We start from the raw sequence: 20,700 nt of genomic DNA, 5'->3' as shown, positions 1-20,700 counted from the left end.
TCATCTGGTCTGACAACCTAAACAGGGCCAGGTCTGGTTAGTACTTGGACCACCAAGAAATACCAGATGCTATAGACCATATTCAGAAGGCGGCAATGGCAAACCAGCTCTGAGTATTCCTTGCCTAAGAAAACCCCATGAAATTCATGACGTCAACAGGCAGCTTGAAGGCACATACATACAGAGATTACATTGACTCAGATAAAATAAAGTACCCTAATGGCAAAGATCAATAGTTTTCGTGGGGCTTTTTTATCTTTGATGTTTTGCATTTCTAAAAGAAGACAAATAGCTTCAGCTTCTTCTCTCTAGATTAAATATATGTAACTCTTTGAACCATTTCTGTGTAGCTTGGTTGCAAAGGTGGGATCCAGGGGCTGGACCTCAGGATTTGGCATTCCTCTCTATGCAATTTCTTAATTGTTTTTCACCACATCCCTGACATTAAAGCCACCAGGTACCACTGACATCAGCTTCAAAGGGGACTCACCAGACAAATCAATGGCGTTACAGTGTGGGACTTGTGCACTCCCAACTTAAATCCATGGTGAGCCATAGAACTCACTGGGTGACATTGGTACAGTCCCTCTCTTTCAGCTTGAACTGCAGTTTTATTATGAAGAGGAGAGACATGTGTCCTGACTCAAGCTCACTAGAAGAAACATGGGATATAAATGTAATAAATCAATGTGGCATAAGAATACATATTCTTTGAAACAAATCACCCTAAAGCCCTATCAGGGATAGAGAACTACTTGCATGGATCTTTGGATCTATATTTGTTTTCCTCCAGCCATCAAATAAAGATTCCTGACCAGATACATGTAAAAAAAACAATTGAGAAATTATATACAAGACCACTTGTTTTTCATACAAAGCTTTTTCCCCTTACAGAGAGACTGCCTCCTACCAAAATGTTCATCAAAACTAAACTAAGAGAAATAATAGCTGATATTTTGCAGCAGGAAACATAACATAAAATCCTTATGAAGAACTTTGCTACACACTCACCTACTTTAAAAAAACCACTATTTTAGCTAGAGCACCCCCTCCCTCAACTATTTAGTGATCCATGGATGATGTCATTGTTCTGCATCTATCTAGGGACCTAGCTAGACACTGATGCTCCCTGCTCTCCACCAGTCTCTAAATGGCTGGGGAATTCCGACAGCTAAAAGGATGTGTGTGTGTCATTGGGTGAGATCAGTAGAGAATTCCAACCTATGCTACAAGTTAACAACAACAAAAAAGATTTACAATGGCATATATTGGACTAATGCCATTGTATGTCACTTGCAGGATAGGAGCCAACATTTCCTTCCTTTAAAAAAAAACATTATGACTAGAATCCTGTTGGTGACATATACAGTGAGCCCTTGGTGTCTACTAAGGTTTAGTTCCAGAACACCCTGTGAATACCAAAATTTACGGATGTTCAAGTCCAAATATAATAGCATAGTAACACTGTGTCTCTTATATAAAATGGTGAAGTCCATATTTGCTTTTTGGAATTGACATATTTTTAAAATATTTTCAAACCATGGATGCTTGAATCTCTGGCTTTTCTTTGCAAACGAAGATTCAGGAAGGACTCATCCCATGCTTTCTACAAGCACGTTGATGACTAAAAAGACCAATCCGAGATAAACAAGTCTGGTTGCAGAAAGCACTGCAGAAAGTCTCCTTGGGTGATGTTTCTGGGTTGTGATTCTTTCTGCTTTGTCATTTCTCTTCGAGACTCATTCGGCGTGAGCTTTCAAAAAAGGCTGCAGCATCGTGGATAGTACGTCTCCATGCCTCCCAATATGAGGCCAGGGCAGACCATTGTTGGTGATAAATTTGGCTGAGCCTGAGATGTTGTTTCAGGGAGTCCTTGTATCTCTTCTTTGGGGCGCCCCTCTTATGCTGACCCATGGCGAGTTCACCGTAGACTACTATGGGGGGGGGGGGGGATGGTCCTTCATCCTAGAAACGTGTCCTGCCCAGCGCAGCTGCATCCTCACTAGCATGGCCTCAATGCTAGTGATCCCTGCTTGCTCAAGGACAGCAACATTTGTCACATAGTCAGTCCAGTATATATTTAGAATTGTGTGTAAACAGCGCTGATTAAAGCGTTCAAGGAGTCGTAGATGTTGGCGATATGTGACCCATGTTTCAGACCCGTAGAGGAGAATAGACAGTACAATGGCTCTATACACACTGATTTTTGTGCTTTGCCTCAAGTGTTTATTACTCCAGACTCTTTTGTGAAGCCTTCCAAATGCACTATATGCCTTTGCTAGTCTGTGATCAATCTCTTTATCAATCTTGGCATCTGAGGAGATGATGCTTCCCAGGTAGGTGAACTGCTGGACAGACTTAAGCATAGGTTTGCCTACAGTGATGTGGAGATGGTAGTGTTCTTCCTGTGGTGCAGGCTGGTAGAGAACTTCTGTTTTCTTCAGATTGACTTCCAGCCCAAAGAGCTCTGCAGCAAAACAAAATGTTAGGTGCTGCAGGGCTGATGCTTGAATCAACGGATAAACAAATCCATGCATATGGAGGGCTGACTGTATAGGTATAACCCTCAGTTTTGCCAGCAAGTTACTTGGAGGAGTTATTGTGGAAGGAGGTAACTAGTAAGTCCTTCTGCAATACCTGTGTTTTGCCTGCACAACAGCAGTCAAGAGGCTATGGCAGGGTACAGACCGCCAGCTGGCCGCCTCTCTTTTCCACATGACCGCGCCGCAGCATCCAAATTGTGCAGCATGGCTACATAGAAGCAAAAGGACCGCTAAAAAGCAGCTCCTTTTCGCACCGCCACAAACTGCCTGGGATGGCACGAAGACATCTGGAAGGTGAGTGGCAGTGATGTCACAGCTGTGCATGCCATGTATACGGCGCCACACAGCTGTGACGTCCTGGGGTTGTGGGTGTCTAGAAACAGCGCCCCGAGGGAACCCTAGCACATCACCAGGACGTGCTACAGGGCCCATTTGTCCAGGGCCTATCTGGCACATCCTCCTGACTACCAATTAGATTCAGGACTATGTATGGGCACTTTCCCATTGCCCTTGAACATCTGGAGAGGAAGAACCAGCTTGATGCTAGGAGCTGCTTTTTCTTCCTTGGGTGGCCAAAGGTAGCCAGACCAGCAGACATGGGCCCAGTGCAGGATCAGGGAGTCCTTCAGCTGCTGTTGCACAACTGAGGATGAAGTAAAGAAAGGAAAATCTATTAACATATACACACATCAGTGTAAGCATGCTGGCAGAGACAAAGATTTCTCCAAACTTTTAATTTGATCTTAGCCCTTGTGGCTTTTATTGTACCTCTCTCTTCTTTCATTCATTTTTACCCATGTTCACACACCTGACCTGCATTCCATACTAAATCAAGGCTATTTCTTTAAAAAGGATCATTGTGTGTGTGTGTGTGTGTGTGTGTGTGTGTGTGTTTAATAGATATTTTAATTGTACATGTTTAATCCTGTTTTAAGGGGGGGGAATTTGGGACATAATTTTGTAAATGTGGATTTTAATATGTTGTGAGCTGCTTTGATTGTCTTGTAACAGAAAAGCGGGATATAAATAAAAGTATTATTATTATTATTATTATTATTATTATTATTATTATTATTATTTATCATTGTGCCCATTGCTGCATTGTTCTGCTGACTTATTCTAGCAGGACAAGAAATTGCCTCTGTAGGAATATTCCATCTGGTAGATTTAGCTGTCAACTAGTATAATTTCTTTATAGTACCCAGACGCAAAGATATTCAGCAGTGTGACTAGAGGCAATGCTGCCAGTGCAGCAGTAACTGCCAACTCTGACAGAAGAAACCAACTCAGCACCAGAGTTAATTTCCTTAATGAGCTCTGAGTGAGGTTTTGCAAGGAGATGCTGGCATCTGCAACTCACTAGAGCTAGCAAGGTTGTTTCTGAACACTGCACCTGTGTTTGCTAGGCAGACATACTTCAATCCACTTGTAAGACTCCAGAATTGTTGAAGAAAGGATAGCAATAGCGCGTTACAGACCACCCGTTTGGGGCGGCCTGTATCAGGCCCTTTCCCCACTGGATCGGGGCCTCAGCTGCCACAACGGCAGCCTCTGAGGCCCCGATCAGCCGCTTTCCAGGCTGCGGGGAAGTGGCAAAAGGCCGCTTCCCCGCGGCCTGGAAAGGGGTATCCCCCAAGGACACCCAGCGGCAGCGGGGAGGAGGAGAAAGGGGCCGCTTAGCCCCTTTCTTCTCTGTGTTGCTGGCGCAGCCATGTAAACACTGCGCACACCGACACAAAGGTGGAAGGAGCTCCGAAACGGAGCTCCTTCCGGAGCTGCGGAAAGGGCGCCCCAGGCTCCCTCGCGCGGCCCCAGTACGTCACTTCTGTGCCACCACGTTTGGAGGCAGAACAGTCGTGACGTAGCAATGGTGCCCCCCGTGTGGAATGGGCACCGCCATTTTGTACGGACTCAGTCCATACTAGGGTTAGGGGCATCAGGAAGTGACGCCTCTTCATAACCCTAATACGCCCCTTCCTAACCCTAGCACGCCCCTTCGGCACGTCTGTAACGCGCCAATGAGAGCTTGGAAGTAATGCATAACATTACGTCCAATAAATGTATTTTCATTGCTAATGAGAACACAACTAACAAAAAGGAAAGGCAAAAGGCTGTTTTGGCAAGATTTTTTCAGAGGGGGTGTGCATTGCCTTCCTCTGAGGTTGAGAAAGTGTGACTTGCCCGGTAGGATTCTGTGGCCAAGTGGGGATTCAAACCATGGTCTCCAGGTGTCCTACTCCAACACTCAAACCACTACACCATTATTTAAACTAGAGAGATCTTGTCACACCTTTGAGAATAACTGAAAGAAAGAAGTTGGCACCATGAGCTTTCCTAGACTTAAGTCTTTTTCCTTAGATTTGGAATTGCATTTAGGAAGTAGACCTAAGGGGCTGTGCAGACCACCCCTAAGGGGCGGCCTGCAGGTGCCTTCATTTTCACCACGGCCCCGATCCAGCCTTTCCAGGGTGTGATAGCCAAGATGGCATAGTTTTATGGCACTCCTTCAGTGCTGCATCATGTGGACGCAGCACCAGAGGATGGCCATGACACCGCACACCATATGGTGTGACATGCGGCATCAAGTCACCCTGGGGGGCAGAGCCAGGGTGTGCATCCTGTAGATGCTACAGCCTGACTCTGCCCCCACCCCAGCCCTTAAGGATGGTGTGTACAGAGGGTTAAGTCTATAACAGTTCAAGCTGCCAGCTTCTTTCTTTTAGTTAGTCTCAAAGGTGCTACAAGATCTCTCTACATACTAGCACAGCTATATCTTTGAATTACACTATTATTGTATTTTTGCTGCAACAGATGCAAAGTGGAACTTGAGGGACTTAGAGCTTCTTATGCCAAACTAAGTGTATCCCTACCTTGACTACTGTGCCATTTACTACTCGGCCTCAGGTAGCAAAATGCCTGACGGCAGCCCTATATGCAAGAGCTCATCACTAGCTAGCAAATGTTATTCCTGCAGAAAATCACAACTTTGTTCTCTATGCTGTGCTCTGACCCAATCAAGTGAGCTCCCATGCTAATCACTGAGTGACCAAAAGCCAGGAGACGCAGTGACAGCAAATAAGTTCCACCAGCAAACTTAAACTGAAGGTCTGAAAACATAGAAGTCTCAAATCCATTGGTGGTGTGATGGAGCTCTCCTGAAACATCCTCAAAGCCACTCAGTAGCCACTGAGACTGGAGGGGTGGATCTGTGCCATGCACAGTCCTATTGACATTATACAAGCTAAGGGAAAATGTTATACAAGGAGGCACTAAATACCTCCTTGCAAAACATTGACAAAAGTACTGTTAACCCACATGTAAACTAGTATAAGTAACTTAGAGATCACAACCCTAATATATTTACATAACCTGACTTTTAAAATACCCACAGACACAGATTATTCAACATATATTGTCTGTTTTTCAACCGTTACACAGATGAAATAAAGGGAACTTCCAGTACTTTCATATTCCATAGCTGCCAATGACTATCCAGATTCATGCATACCATCTCTGCCTTTCAATGGAAGAGCGGGGCTTGGGAAGTAACTCTTTTTTTAAAAAAATCATCATCTTGTTTCAAACTCAAAAATTGTTAGCATTAAAGTAGTAACTTGTTACATTACTCATTGCTTTTTATAACTTTCAAATTCTTTTATAAAGATGGCCTCAGAATTTATAACAGAATACCAACAAACTTGAAAAGATGCATTCAAAATGCTCTAAAATGCCTTTAAAATTCTGTTAAATATAACTATAAAAATTTGTTCATTATTATTACACTCATGTTAATTGCTGCCATTCCCACTTTCTGTATTGTTTTTGAAATGTAACTTTGTCTCACCTTTATTACCAAAAAAGATAACTCACTTCAGGTAATTGTGTTGCAAGTCACTTATTTCTTCCTATCTCTGTGAATGACAGATTGTCACACCAAGTGGAATTCTCAAATGCAGGAATTGGTGCATGTTTCCCAAGAGACCTTCTGGGATACATTTGTGTGTGAAAGAAACTCAATAACAGCCCACCTGTAACGAGTTTAATGCTCTGACTGGTTCTGAAGGTTGCATGCGAGTTGAGAAAAGTTGCTCTTGGAATTGGAAGCCTCAAAATCTCCCACTTCCATTGGGCAAGTTAGCTTAGGGATTCAGGGACTTCTAGTTGAAAAAAAGTAACTATTGAAACTATTACAAACAATGTGGCTATGGGAAATAAAACAGGTAACAGGAATGTGAAGCTGTTTTTTAAACCAAGCCACTCTGAAGTATGTTGAAAGATTTTTCTGCACTAAACATACTGGTTTAGCTCTCCTTCCTTCTCCTGAGCAATTCTGAGAATTGTAGTTCTAGGTGAGGAAACAGAAGATCCAACATTTCCCAGATTTCTTTGGGAGAAGATGTACCCATTCAAATGATATAAAAATGATATAAATCTATAAGAGATGGTTGCCATGATCATTCATAGTCTGTAACACTTCTTTGACTTAAAGTGGCAAACCATTGCAGATGGTTACTAAAGTTAAAATAAAAGAATGTGGTTGCACCTCTTTTTCTCTGAAAGCATCGGCAATGGATTCCATGGGCGACTTTTGGAGTCTTTTATTGTTGATGATTTGTTGCCTTTCATTGCCTAGTCAAGAGGGACCTCTCATAAAACGTTTGCAAAAATTACTTCTGTGGGGTATGGATGATCAAGGATTTTTATCTTTTTAATGAAGCTTTCAATTAATCTCCCTGAACTGAAAAGGATAATGAAGAGAAAGGTGTAATATAAGATGTGTAAAACAATTTTTAAAAATCTAAAAACATACTTAGAGCATTGCATGACAAAGCTGAAATGGAGTTGCAGAGTAGCGGCATGATGGTGTAGCACTTCAATTCTCTTTCCATAAGAGACCATCATCAAAGTGAATCTTTTGTCAAATGTATTTTTCTGGCTAGAAAAAAAAAAGACTCACTTTGATGCTGGACAAGAACTGAAGTGCTAGGACACCGTAAGGCATAGAGAAAGCCACTACTCTCCAGCTCTGTCATGTCTTTATTTTTTTCATGCAGCATGGTTGCATCCAACTTCTGGCAATGTAGTATTTATCTAAATTGATTCATTGATTGATTCCATGTATTTCTTGCCCAACTTTTAGGACTGCAGCCTTCCATGCACAGTAAGAAGTGCAACTATGGCTGTTCTAATTAACCAATTGATATTCGGATATTTCAGTGAAATAGATGCAACTCTAACCCAAGTATTATGAATTTATTGTGATTGCTATTGCAACAAATAACACCCACACCAATGCTGTGAATTAATTTGTGAAGTTCTTTGAGATACTGTATACCGTATATATGTAGAACAAACAAAATTAGGAACCTTTCTGCATCATTGTATGGAAGCCATGTCTATTTAAGTAATGTGGCGATACCAGCAAACCACATTCATTCTGTTAATCCATCATTTTAAAAAAGCTTCATTTTAAAAAGGAAAGAAATGTAACCAGAAAATCGAGGACATGGAGATTAAAGAAAGAGCGGGAAGTGAGATCAAAGATCACTTTAATTGAGAAAATGCAATTCATTTTGATCAGAAAATTGGACTTTATGTAAGACATATTAAAATTATCGATGCCATTGAACACAGTAGGTAGCTTCAGTTTATGGGTAGAAATATACATTCGCATGAATCACAGAATAAACATTCCCTTTATATCATCAAATAACACAAACTATGTAAAACTGAACAGGAAGATCACCTTTTTTTGGCTCAGGTATTAGATCATTAGATGAACTTCCCAAAGACTACTTAATAGTGCAAAAATTAGCATCCCTGTCAAATCTAGTTAGGGAAAGTTAGGTCACAATCCATACCCTGTATGAAACAAGGGGGTGCTGTGCAAAAATGGGCATTTCTGTCACCTCCCTACAAGTTCTGATACTGGAAAGGACCTCAAACATCACCTATTTGAGGGATGGGCAAAGTGCAGTCCTGAGGCCTCATAAGCTCCCCTGTTTTTTGTGGCACTCAACCCCTCCAGACTCACCTTTTTCTAGCCAAAGGGTGTTGGGTTTAAGGTGCCTTTTAGCAACCTATGTGATCCCAGAGGATCTAAGTCACAAAATTGGCTGCAGAACAGCTACAGCTGCCCAGCCTTGATCTGTTCTATACCCTCTTCCATCCAGTTGCCTTACTTCATTCATCCAGGAGAGAATTCATACAGACCAGCTGATCCTGTCAATGGCAGGTGCATGTGTAAATCAAAATATCCCTACATACATCATTTTGGTCATTGCAGAGATTGGAATTCTATTCCTCCTTCTCCATTGACTAACCCCCCCCCCACACACACACACACATATCTCCAACAGACTTACCATTTAGCTGCTAGTGGAGAATGCATGAAGAGTGGGACTGAAGAAGGATCTGTCATCATAACCAGATGCAGACCACCAGCATCCTCCACTGAGACCTCCAGAGGATCCCGTTAGATCTCAGTGGATCATGTCATTGGTCTATTTCACACTATGGGGACATAGGCACATGCTTGTCCAAGTCTCAACCTTGCTGTACACAAGTCACAGAATGATTACAGGGGGTAGGAGGAGATGTAGCAACTAAAAAGTATGTCAGGAGGTGGATGGGAGGAGAGACCTAGGCTAGATCTACACTGCAGAACTAAAGCATTTTGACACCTCTTTAACTGCCATGGCTCAGTGCTATGAAATTCTAGGATCTGTAGTTTGGGGAGATGTTTGGCCTTCTCTATAAGAAAGCCCCGGTATCACAACAAATTACAAATCCCAGGATTTCAAAGGATAAGGCGATGACAGTTAAAGAGGTATCAAAATGTATTGATTTTGAAGTGTGGCAGCAGCTCTAATGTCATTCTACTTGCATAACCTTTATGCCACTCTCTGCAATACAAGATCACAGCCACTTGCTGGAATCTTTTAAAGTCACCACTTGAGTTCACCCACTGAATCAGCAGCTGAATGGTGAGTAAATTTCATTATTTGGATGGGTCTCCTCTAATCACGATTAATAATAGGATTTAAGTCAATATCTGTTTATATTGCTACATTCCATCATTCACATCACTTTATTCAGGGATGGTATCAATAGTTGACATCATCAGCAATCTTCCAAGGGTCTACAATCCTGCAGGGTCCACTGATGAGATCGCTGGCCTTGAGCCTTCTCTTCACCATTGACCCCAGTTTGTTCACCTTTTTCTATCTCTCGTCCAGAAATAATAATAGTGAAGACAAGCACTGCCTGTCTTTTTCTTGCCAAGCACAGTGTACAGATTTTTCAGTTACAACAACAGATGGCAAGCGAGAGGGTAAATTCACTGAGAGGAGGAGAGCATTGAGGGATCCCTGGTCCAAAGGCTTTCAAAACTCTGGAGCCAGTTCTCTGGGATTACAAAGGTTTCATTTCTTTGTAAATGTAAGCACACACATTGGATGTAATTCCATGGAATTGAACAAAAAATCCAGAGCATCCGTGTGCTTGGGCCTTAAAACATAGAATTCAAGATCACAGGGCTTGAATTAATTTTGTTCAAGCTACTTCTGACACTGGTAAAGCTGACTGATTGCATGTAGTTCATAATTACAGTTGATGCAGTGTGGGCTGAATTATTAACTATGCTGCATGCAGTTTTGGGGAAATAATAGCAGATGAGATGTAAGATGAAGGCCGGAATCAAACTTTGTTCAATGTTAACCAAAGCATATGTGTTCAGAAGTAAGCCCCACTGAATTCAATGGAACTTAGCAACAAACCCTAAGGAGTGAATGGTGTCTGGATTTCAGAATACATTGATCCTTCTTGTATCTCTAAAGACAGCCCAATCTAATAGTCACACAAAATAGTTTGATTTTGTCAAGGGTTAATAGATCGGGAGCAGTTTCACTGTGGTGGAAAACATCACTATTGCTGCTTTTAAAAAATAAAAAATAAAAGCTTGCCCTTTATTGTTATTCCTTTCAAAGAACTAAAAGGAAAAGAGAAATTCTCTATAAGGTAGATATTTCTGAAATGGAGTAGGGTAACTTTTCAAGGGCGAGGGGCTGGTTTGCTGGTGATTCTTTTTCAAAAGAGATATACAACAGGCAAAATATTCTCTCACTTTCTTAAAACTTAAAACTGTTAATAATTATTTCTAAAGCCAAACTTTTAAAATGTACTGAGAATGGAGCAATTGAAAAGAGAGGTGCTGCTTGTGACTACTGATATCACAATCCAATATGTTACTGCACAGTAAACAAAATCTAAATGGATTCAGTTATTTGTAGAGAAAGGGGATCAGAATTCCCCATCAATAATTTTTTTTAAAATTTTTAGCAAATATATCTCGATTCTTCACAAGAAATTAGTCACATTGTTGTGCTATACCCTAACAAGCTGGAGTTTCCTCTCAGGGATGTATGTTGAAAACACTTCAAATGGATGGATAGTGAATGTATTTCTGGGACAAACCCATGAATTTAGGACGCATTCACACTAGCATTTTTGTACTGTAGTTCCAGGGATATTCAATGATGCAATACCAAATCAAAGTTCCCACTACATTTACCCCAACTGAATCTCCCTGTGGCAATTTAACCCTGTTGATATTCACATTACCATTTGTATTGATTCAAAATGGAGCTGCCATTGTTCTTGGGGTGTGTGTTAAACTGCCAATCAAATGATGTGCATCTATGGCACACTGTTTGGGGGAATCCCCCCCCCCCGTCAGCCTCAAAGGATGACGATGGCAAGCCCTTCAGAACAGCGCTTGCCAAGAAACCCTGGGATAGGTTAGCCTTGGGGGCAGTCACACTCTCTCAGCCTTGGAGGATGGCAATGACAAGCCCCTCTGAAGAAACCTTGCCAAGTAACCCCCGGGGATAGATTAGCCTTGGGGGAAGCCACACTCTCTTAGCCAAGAAACCCCCATGGGTTTAAATGCAGGGTATACATGCAATATAATATGTGTGCAAAAGCTTTGTTTGTACCAACTCGGGAGCAGAGTCTGTTGTGGTTTTATTTCTGAGGAAAGAGGAAAAAGCAATCCCTAACCCCCCACCATCACTGATAGGATTTTTAAAAAATGTCAAGCAAATCATGCACACCTTTGTCATACCGATGACACTAGTATACAAAGGTACTGTCTACTGTGGCCACGCAATAGCAAAGATGTGCATAAACTGTTAATTTCTTCTTCTTTTTTAAGTACACCATCTAATGATGTCCCCAGGAGAACCCCTACCCTGGCTTTAGCTGGCAGGGAGCGAGCAAAAGGATGGGCATGATCTGCCCCCTGCACATTCACACACACCTTTCCTGTGCTCCAAATTGGATCAACAGCAAGTTCCCATTGGAGACTGGTAAAAAAAAGACAGGTTCTTTTGAAAAGATGCTAAAAATGCCTCAGTATCAAAAGCACCGGGTTAAGGGGGATTTGTACCACCCCTCAACCCTGGAATTCGGGTTGAGAAAACCCAGCAAAGGTGTGAATGACTCTTTTTAAATTGGTTTTCAAACCGGTTTATAACATAGCTAATCTGCATGTATCTAGCTTCCAGTTTATGAAAACTTGCTTCAAAAATGCAAGTCTAAAAATACTAAATAACTTTTTATCATTTTTATTGTGCTTCCATAAGAAGCATTTCAAATGCTTTCAATGGGCACACCTCTTACTTCTAGGTACCAGTGCTTAGCATAATTTACATCCCTATTGTCCTAAGGCCCATAACTCCTAATTTCTGAAAACAGTGCAACATTGTATCAAGCAATGACTCAAATGAGTGGAGCAGATGGCACTCCAACCTGGTGGCTCATAAGTTTTAAATCATACCTTTTCCAAAAAACAAAAACAAAAAAACAGTCTTTTACAAATTGGATGAACAGCTGCAGGGAGTGCAAATCACCAGAAGCTCTTTCATACAAGATCCTTTCAAATGATTGGGTCTTGTTTTCCGAACACTTCTATTGCTCTGACACAAATACCATTCATATCAACAAATAACCCATTCATTTTAATGGCACAGAGCACAGAATAAATCCTGCTTACTCCTCTACTATGGAACTGTGATTATTCAAAAGAATACTGTGGTTCAAGCCAAAGGAATTGAACCAAAAGGATTATGGGAGGAGATTGGGGATATCCCACTTAATATTTTTACACTAGGCATGGGCAGCTGTGTCTCTCCAGTTGTTCATGGCCTATAGCTCTCATTAGCCCTAGATAGCATAGACAGTGAGGAGGGGTTATGGGAACTACAGTTGAAAGACACCTGGGGGACCAGTTGCCCACCACTATTTTCCACTACAGGAGCTTGTAAATGCACACTACCAGTCAAAAGACACTGTTCAACTGGGTTTTTGGTGTAATGTATGGGTCAGGGAAGCAGAAGAAACAGTGAGGACATACAGAAAGATTACAAATGGGAGGATGACCTCTTCCTTGCACACATAGAGGTATGGCTGGAACAATTCTGCACATGAGGTAAGACAATTGTACAATAAAAGCCTCCTCTAGAACCACCTGATCACATTCACATTGGCTGGAGATTATGAGAGTCATAGTCAAACACATCTGAAGGGCGCTAGGATAGCAAGGCAGGTGCTATGGGATCTTTAGTCGGTGAGGCAAGGTCACCATTTAATTTCTTCACTTTGGCTTTAAAGTGCTCTCTTAAAAAAGAAAAACACCAAGCAGTTGTAATAGCTTGCCACAACCTAAAAGCTACATAAACTTCTGTGTTTCATTAGATCCTTTCTGTGACTATTGTGGGTTATGGGGCACCAAGACTGCATTCACTAGTTGCATTATACTTTCAACAAAGTTTAAATGATATATATATAACAATATGAAGGCCTTTAAAAAAATAAAGTAGACAGAGGCAAATACAAATGAATCTAGTCTGCAGTCACACTTTTTGTGCCAGAACATTTAAATATTTTCTAATGGCATTCTGTTAGACAGCTAATTCAATTCATGAGACATCTGCTTGATCCCTTTATTGCTATCTCCAAGGGTCTTTTAACCTTTCCACTCCATTCTGGACACATAGCTGTTGTTTTCTGAAGTCAATGTGTCATTTCAAGAGTGACTGGAGCCTTGAAAACTCCAGGGGTACATGCAGTTCCCTACCAGTAAACAAGAAAAGCTCAAGCCGATCAACGTACCATTGATAAAATTGTCCTCTCTGTGTTAACCCCTCCAATGGCTGTAGGAGACACCAACAATACAGAGGCTCCTTTTTTTGTTTGTTTGTTTCTCAAGGAAACCTCTGGGCAAGATCCACCAGAAGCAGCTTTGTGCCTGGAGCAACTTTGGGCAACTTGCAAGACAGGCTCCCTTTAGAAGCTAATGATCAGGGTCTGCATTAAATATCCCACTCCTTATCAAACTCTGTTACCTTCTCATAGATAACCCAAAAGACTGGCTGGGAAGTTTGCTTCTCTTGCTTCTAAAGCACTCATGAGAGTACACCTAAGGCTTCCTTTGCAAGGGAAGCCAGGTTTTCATTTTTTGCCTGAGGGGCAGTCTAAACAGCACTCTGATATCAGCCAATGTCTACTCTGAAGTCAATCCCAGCAAGTGCTAAACATAGAATCATAGAATCATAGAGTTGGAAGAGACCACAAGGGCCATCCAGTCCAACCCCCCGCCATGCAGGAAATCCCAATCAAAGCATCCCCGACAGATGGCCATCTAGCCTCTGCTTAAAGACCTCCAAGGAAGGAGACGCCACTACACTCCGAGGGAGTTTGTTCCACTGTATTATTATTATTATTATTATTATTATTATTATTATTATTATTATTATTATTATTATGTGCCTTCAGGTCCACTCAGACTTGAGGCAACATGACCATAGGGTTTTCTTGCCAAGATTTATTGCTATTTATCCATTCCCTTTCTTTTAGGGCAGAGAGAGTGTGCCTTGTCTAAGCTCACCCAGTGGGCTTCTGTGGCCAAGCAGGGATTCCAGCCCTGGTCTCTTAGAGGCCTAGTCCACCTCTCAAATCATTACACCATGATTCTTTTTCCTTCCCACAAAACCCGGTGCCTTGGATCAGTATGTAGAGAGATTTTGTAGCACCTTTGAGACTAACTGAAAGGAAGAAGTTGGCGGCATGAGCTTTCATAGACTTAAGTCTGCTTCCTCAGATGCATTCCAAATGCATTTGAGGAAGTAGACTTAAGTCTAGGAAAGCTCACGCTGCCAACTTCTTTCTGTCAGTTAGTCTCAAAGGTACTACTGGATCTCTCCACAGACCAATTCTACAGACTCACATGGCAATATCTTTGAACAGTGCCTAGGATGTCAGTCTTTCCTTTCTTAGGAACTACTGGAATAGCTTAGGACCAAGTAAGCCACTGGAGCAATGATTCCCAAACTTTGGTCCTCAGATGTTTTGGACTTCAGCTCTCAGAGTTCCTGACAGTTGGCCAAGGTACCTGGGGCTTCTGGAAGTTGAAGTCCCTTTAAATATTTGAAGGGATGTCATACTGAGGAGGGAGCAAGCTTGTTTTCTGCTGCTCCAGAGAATAGTACCCCGAACAATGGATGCAACAAGCTACAGGAGAAGACATTCCAGCTCAACGTTAGGAGGAACCTCCTGACAGTAAGGGCTGTTTGACAGTAGAACACACTCCCTTGGAGTGTAGTGGAGTCTTCCTCCTTGAAGGTCTTTAAACAGAGGCTGGATGGCCATCTGTTGGGGATGCTTTGATTGAGAGTTCCTGCATGGCAGAATGGGGTTGGACTGGATGGCCCTTGTGGTCTCTTCCAACTCTATGCTTCTGTGATTCTATGAAGTCCAAAACACCTGGAGGAGCTATGTCTGGGAATCATTGCACTGGAGGGTTGGCCACACTCTTTCCCAATAAATGCAGGTTGTTGACCTGTCCCCAAATGTGAAAGGGCCTGATTTTGATACCACACACAACGCCTTCCCAAGCTGGGATTCCTGGATTCAAATGGGACTCATACAAGCAATCGCTCTCTACAACAAGCACACTGTGTACAGACAGTCCATAAAGTGAAGCCAGGCTTGGAAGTGACACAGCTGCCATTCCCACCCACCTCCCTCCAAAAGGTACCTTTCCCCAAAAAAATCCCTGGCATCTCTGACCTGCTTCGGTTGCTCAGCTCCCTCTTATAATAAGCAAGAAACTTTTCCACTTCTCCTTTGGTTAGGAAGAAGGAGGGAAAGGGAGAGGAAAAACCAGACAAAGATGAGCTTTTTCTTTCTTTCTTTTTAATGCATAGGATGCTTTTTTATTGTGGTTTAGAGTTGGGCAGCTCCCCTGTTGGTCCCCTGTTGGTCGTCTCCGGGTCTGCAAACCCCAAAGCACACACCCTCCCAAGGGAAAGAGAACAAGAAAAAGGATCCCAGCTCGGCCCCTGCCTCCAGACTCCATTGGATCAAGTTCGTTTTAGGGACAGGTCATGGCACAAAAGGAGGCAACTCTGAGAAGGAGTCGAGGTCCCGGAGCGACCACCACAAGGCAAAGAAAGGAGGGAAAGCAAAGGGAGCCAGCCAGGCTTCCAAAGGACGTCCTCTTACCTTCCTGAGCCGACTTGCTTTGTGCGGAAGATAAGCTGCGGTTCATACTGACAGACAGAATATTGAGAGAGGCGTACTGTCTCCAAGGGACGGTCCCGGAGCCTCCAGTCTGTTTTGAGAGGTGGCAAAAGGGGTCCAAAGGGCGGTCCGGTCTTTCCTCGCAAAGAACGGGACCCCGAGGAAATGGGGCCGAAGGACAAGGAGCCCCACGGAGCATCTAGGCCGGTAACAAGGGGTCTGAGAGGAGGAGGAAGAGGAAGAGGAGGAGGGGGGGCAGAAGATGGCGAGCCAAGTTGGTGAAGCCAGAGGCCATCAAGGACTAAAAGCCTCCCTTGCCAGGCCCCATGGCCAGTCCCCCCCCCTTTCCCCGGCCCCCCAAAAGGGGGCCGCCGTGGGTCCCCCCCCCCCCCCCCCCCAAAAAACAGGGGGCAGCCATGGTTCCTCTTCCTCCTCCTCGGTTCCATTGCAAGCCCTTCCCTTGTCTCTGTCCTCCAAAAAGAGGGCAGTCATAGTACCTCCTCCTCCTCCTCCTCCTCCAGTCCTCCCCCGAGGTTCCTCCTGGGCCCCCTTGCCAGTCTTGCTGTGAGCCCCCACAGGAGTTGGGCAGCGGCGGTCCTTCCCGCTCCCGGCGCCGGTGGGTCACTGCCTGCAGAACTTGCACTTGGCGATCTTCTTGAAGGCGCTTTGGAACTCCTTGTTGAAGTATGCGTAGATGACCGGGTTGAGGAGGGAGTTGGAGTAGCCCAGCCAGTTGATGACGGCGCCCAGCCAGGCCGGCATGTAGCAGCGCGGGCAGAGGGGCAGCACCAGCGCCACCAGGAAGAAGGGCAGCCAGCAGAGGATGAAGGTGCCCATGATGATGCCCAGCGTCTTCACCGTCTTGCGCTCGCGGGCTAGGGCCACCTTCCGCTTGGCCTCCGCCGCCGCCGCCGCCGCCCGGGCCTCGCTCTTCCTTTCCGGGAGCGGCGTCGGGTGAGTCTGGGGAGACTGGCTGGGCAAGGGCAAGTGGCTCTTCCCCGGGGGGCAGCCGGGGGCGGAGGGGGCGCCGTTGATGCAGGCCACGGGGCCTTGTGGGTTGGGTCCCCCGTTGGCGTCGGTGGAGAGGCAAGTGTCGGCCACGGCCTCCTGGTCCTCCTCCTGCTCCTCCTCCGCGGGGTGCGGCTGGTGCTGGTGCTGGTCCTTCTTCTTCTTGTCCCGGTGGGTCTTCTTGACGGTCTTGCGGATGCGGAACCGGGCGGCCCTGAAGATGCGCCCGTAGAGGACCAGCATGAGGAGGAGCGGGAGGTAGAAGGCGCCGAAGGTGGAGTAGATGGTGTAGCCGGGGTCCTTGCTGATGGTGCAGGCGTCCGGGTCGGAGCGGTCCTGGGGGGTCCTCCAGCCCAGCATGGGCGGGATGGAGACCAGGAAGCCCACCAGCCAGGTCAGGCTGATCAGGAGGGCGGCCCGGCGCGGGGTGCGCTTGTTGACGTAGTCGATGGGGTCGGTGATGGCCCAGAAGCGGTCCAGGGCGATGGCGCAGAGGTGCAGGATGGACGAGGTGCAGCAGAGCACGTCCAGCGCGATGAAGAGGTCGCAGGTGGCCTGGCCCAGCGTCCACTTGCCCAGCACCTGGTAGAGGGCGGCCATGGGCAGCACCAGCACCGACACCATCAGGTCCGTCACCGCCAGCGAGCCGATCAGGTAGTTGGCCACTGTCTGCAGGCTCCGCTCCAGTGCGATGGCCGCGATCACGCACCCGTTCCCCGCCGCCGCGAACAGGATCAGCGAGCCCAGCGCCACCGAGGTCCCCAGCTGGTAGCCCAGGCTCGACGGCGCGGGCTCTGAGGCGCTGCTGCCGCCGCTGCTGCTGTTGGACCACCACACTGCCTCCGTGCTGTTGGGCATCTCCATGGCAGGAGCAGGAGGAGGGAAGGCAGCGCCTTCACGCCGGGGCCGAGGGGCAGCGCCTGCCCAGGCTCACCATGGCTCCCCGACCGAAGGGCTCAAGCCCGACTCTCCTCCGGGCCAGTCCCGCTCCCAGGCAGACGGATGGGCATCCCCGCCTGGCAGCAGCAGCAGCAGCAGCAGCAGGAACAGCATCACCGGGCGCCTCCTCCTCCTCGCCTTTGGCTGCCCGCCCTCCCTCCTCTCCTCACCCCCCTCACCAGCCTCGGCACAGGTCCTGAGCCCTTCAAATGTCACAATATAGTAAAGGCCGGCACCCACTTGGGTCCCCCGCCTCTCCTCCTTTCTCTCCCCCTTCCTTCCTTCTTTCTTTCTTTCCTTCCTTCCTCTCTCGCTCCCTCTGCCCCTCTCTTACCTTTCCCTCCCCATCCCCGTCCCCCCCTCTCTTCTCCTTCTTCTGCCTCCTTGCCCTTCTCCCCCTTCCCTTTCTTTCTTCCTTCGTCTTTCGTTCCGTCTTGTCCCTCTCTTTTACCCTCCCCCAACTCCTTCCCCCCCCTCCCCAGTCCCTCTCCTCTCTGCCTCCCTTTGCTTTTCTCCCTCTTCTGGGTCCCCCGCTCCTTTTGGTCGTCGGGATTGATTTACGAGGTGCCTCTCCTCCCCTCTCTTCTCCTCCTTTCTCTCTCTCTGTCCTCTCCGTCCGCCCTTCTTCCTCCTCCTCTCTTCTCCCCCCTCTTTGCCCAACCTCTCCCTCCAGCGCTGTTCCCCTCGCCCCCACCTGGCCCTCCCAATCTCTCTCTCCCAATCTCTCTATCTCTCGCTGTCTCTATCTATCTATCTATCTATCTATCTATCTATCTATCTATCTACTGTATCTCTCCCCCTCCGACGCCGCCGACTCTCTTTGCTTCTGCTCTGCTTCCTTCTTCCTTGCCACTCCGCTGGACTGCTTTGATCCTCTTTCTGTCTCTGCTCCTCTGCCTTCCGTCCTTCTCGCCCTTCTTCTCCGTCCCTTAAGTAGCGCCCATTTCTCCCTTTGCAACCTTGGAGGGGTCCTCTCTCCACCTCCCGCCGCCTCCTCATTCCCTTCCTTTCCTCCCTCGTCCCTCCCCTTCTCTTTCACTTCTTTTCCCCCTCAAATTCCAGCCTTCCCACCTAACAAGATACACACCTTGGGCTTCCTGCGCCGGTGTTTTCTCGCCTTGCAGGATTTACTCTTTTTCCTCCGGAGAGATGCTAGGGATTTGGGAGGGGGGGCATTGAAGAATAACAACTTGTACCCATAACTACACGGTCTACCCAAACCCACAAACACACACATCCCAGTCGATGAAGGAAACCCCAAAGAAGTCAACTTGGTCAAACTCCCCAGTTCCATAGACACATCCCAAGGGCGTGCACCCTCAAATCCACCCCCATCTCAAACTTGTCCTGAGGTGTCAAGGCAGAGAGACAGGAGCAAGAGCATGGGTGAAGGGAGAACTACTTCTCCATCTTTGCTTTCCCCACACCAAAAAAAATAATCCAGCCCCACGCCCACGTTTCTATTAGCAACTGTTGGGAGACGCCTTCATCCTTGCGCCCCCCCCCCCCCCATTCTTGGGTAAGAGGAAAGGGATTTGGGGAGTAGAGTTTTAAAATGGAGCGGGAGGGTGAAAGCTCAGCCTTAGCCAGAGGCCACGTGGATGGAGTTCCCCAGGACCCTTGTGCCTGGCTCAGAAGAGAGAGGAGGAAGAGGAGAACCTCCCTCCTTGGTTTCAATGCGAACAGGGAGTAACTCTGCGAGCCTGATGCATCCACCAAATGCATCTGAGGGAGTAGACTTTAAGTCTCGGAAAGCTCATGCTGCCAACTGCTTTCTTTCAGTTAGTCTCAAAGGTGCTAGAGGATCTCTCTACATCTCTCTCTCTCTTTCTCTCTCTCTCTCTCTCCCCATATATATATATATATATACACACACACACATACATATACACACACATACACACACACACATATGCACACACACACACTTACAAACATACTGAATGTATATGTATATACTCTGTGTGTTTGTATGTGTCTTTATACATATATTACTTAAGTCTACAAAAGCCAACGTCTTTCTTTCAGTTAGTCTCAAAGATGCTACAGCAGTGGTCCCCAAACTGGGCTCTTTAAGGGATTTTAGACTTCAGCTCCCAGAATCCCAGGCTATTGGCCAACATGGCTGAGGCTTCTGGGCGATGAAGTCCAAAAGCTCTTAAAGGGCACAGTTTGAGGACCACTGTGCTACAGGATCTCTCTCTCTCTCTCTCTCCACACACAAATATACACTCTAGCTATCTATCCATCTATCTATATACACACACAAGCACACACACACATACACTGAATGTATATGTATATACTCTCTGTGTGTGTGTGTGTGTGTGTGTGTCTATATACTGTACATAGAATCATAGAGTTGGACGAGACCACAACAAGGGCCTTCCAGTCCAACCCCCTGCTATGCAGGAAATCCAAATCAAAGCATCCTCGACACATATATGACTGAAGTCTGAGAAAGCTCATGCTGCCAACTTCCTTCTTTCATTGAGTCTCAAAGGTGCTACAAGAGCTCTCTAAATTGTTATTATTATTATATCCAAATACATCTGACGAAGTAATAATAATAATAATAAAATTATTTATATCCCGCCCCTTTACAAAATGCAATTGAGGCGGGATATAA

The 20,700-nt window shown here is 45.6% G+C and overlaps 1 protein-coding gene across 1 annotated transcript; it reads right to left on the bottom strand.

The window, feature by feature from the left end:
- Nucleotides 1-16,542: 16,542 nt before the first annotated feature.
- HTR1A (5-hydroxytryptamine receptor 1A) lies at nucleotides 16,543-18,184 on the bottom strand. Its single transcript, XM_042452843.1, has one exon. It carries the CDS (start codon nucleotides 17,994-17,996, stop codon nucleotides 16,746-16,748), a length of 1,251 nt encoding a protein of 416 aa, XP_042308777.1. The 5' UTR covers nucleotides 17,997-18,184; the 3' UTR covers nucleotides 16,543-16,745.
- Between the last annotated feature and the right edge of the window lie 2,516 nt (nucleotides 18,185-20,700).

Source organism: Sceloporus undulatus, chromosome 2, assembly GCF_019175285.1.
Source record: "Sceloporus undulatus isolate JIND9_A2432 ecotype Alabama chromosome 2, SceUnd_v1.1, whole genome shotgun sequence".
Taxonomy (NCBI): Eukaryota; Metazoa; Chordata; class Lepidosauria; order Squamata; family Phrynosomatidae; genus Sceloporus; species Sceloporus undulatus.
The sequence above is the reverse complement of the archived record's forward strand: the minus strand, read 5'-3'. Positions and strand labels throughout refer to the sequence as shown.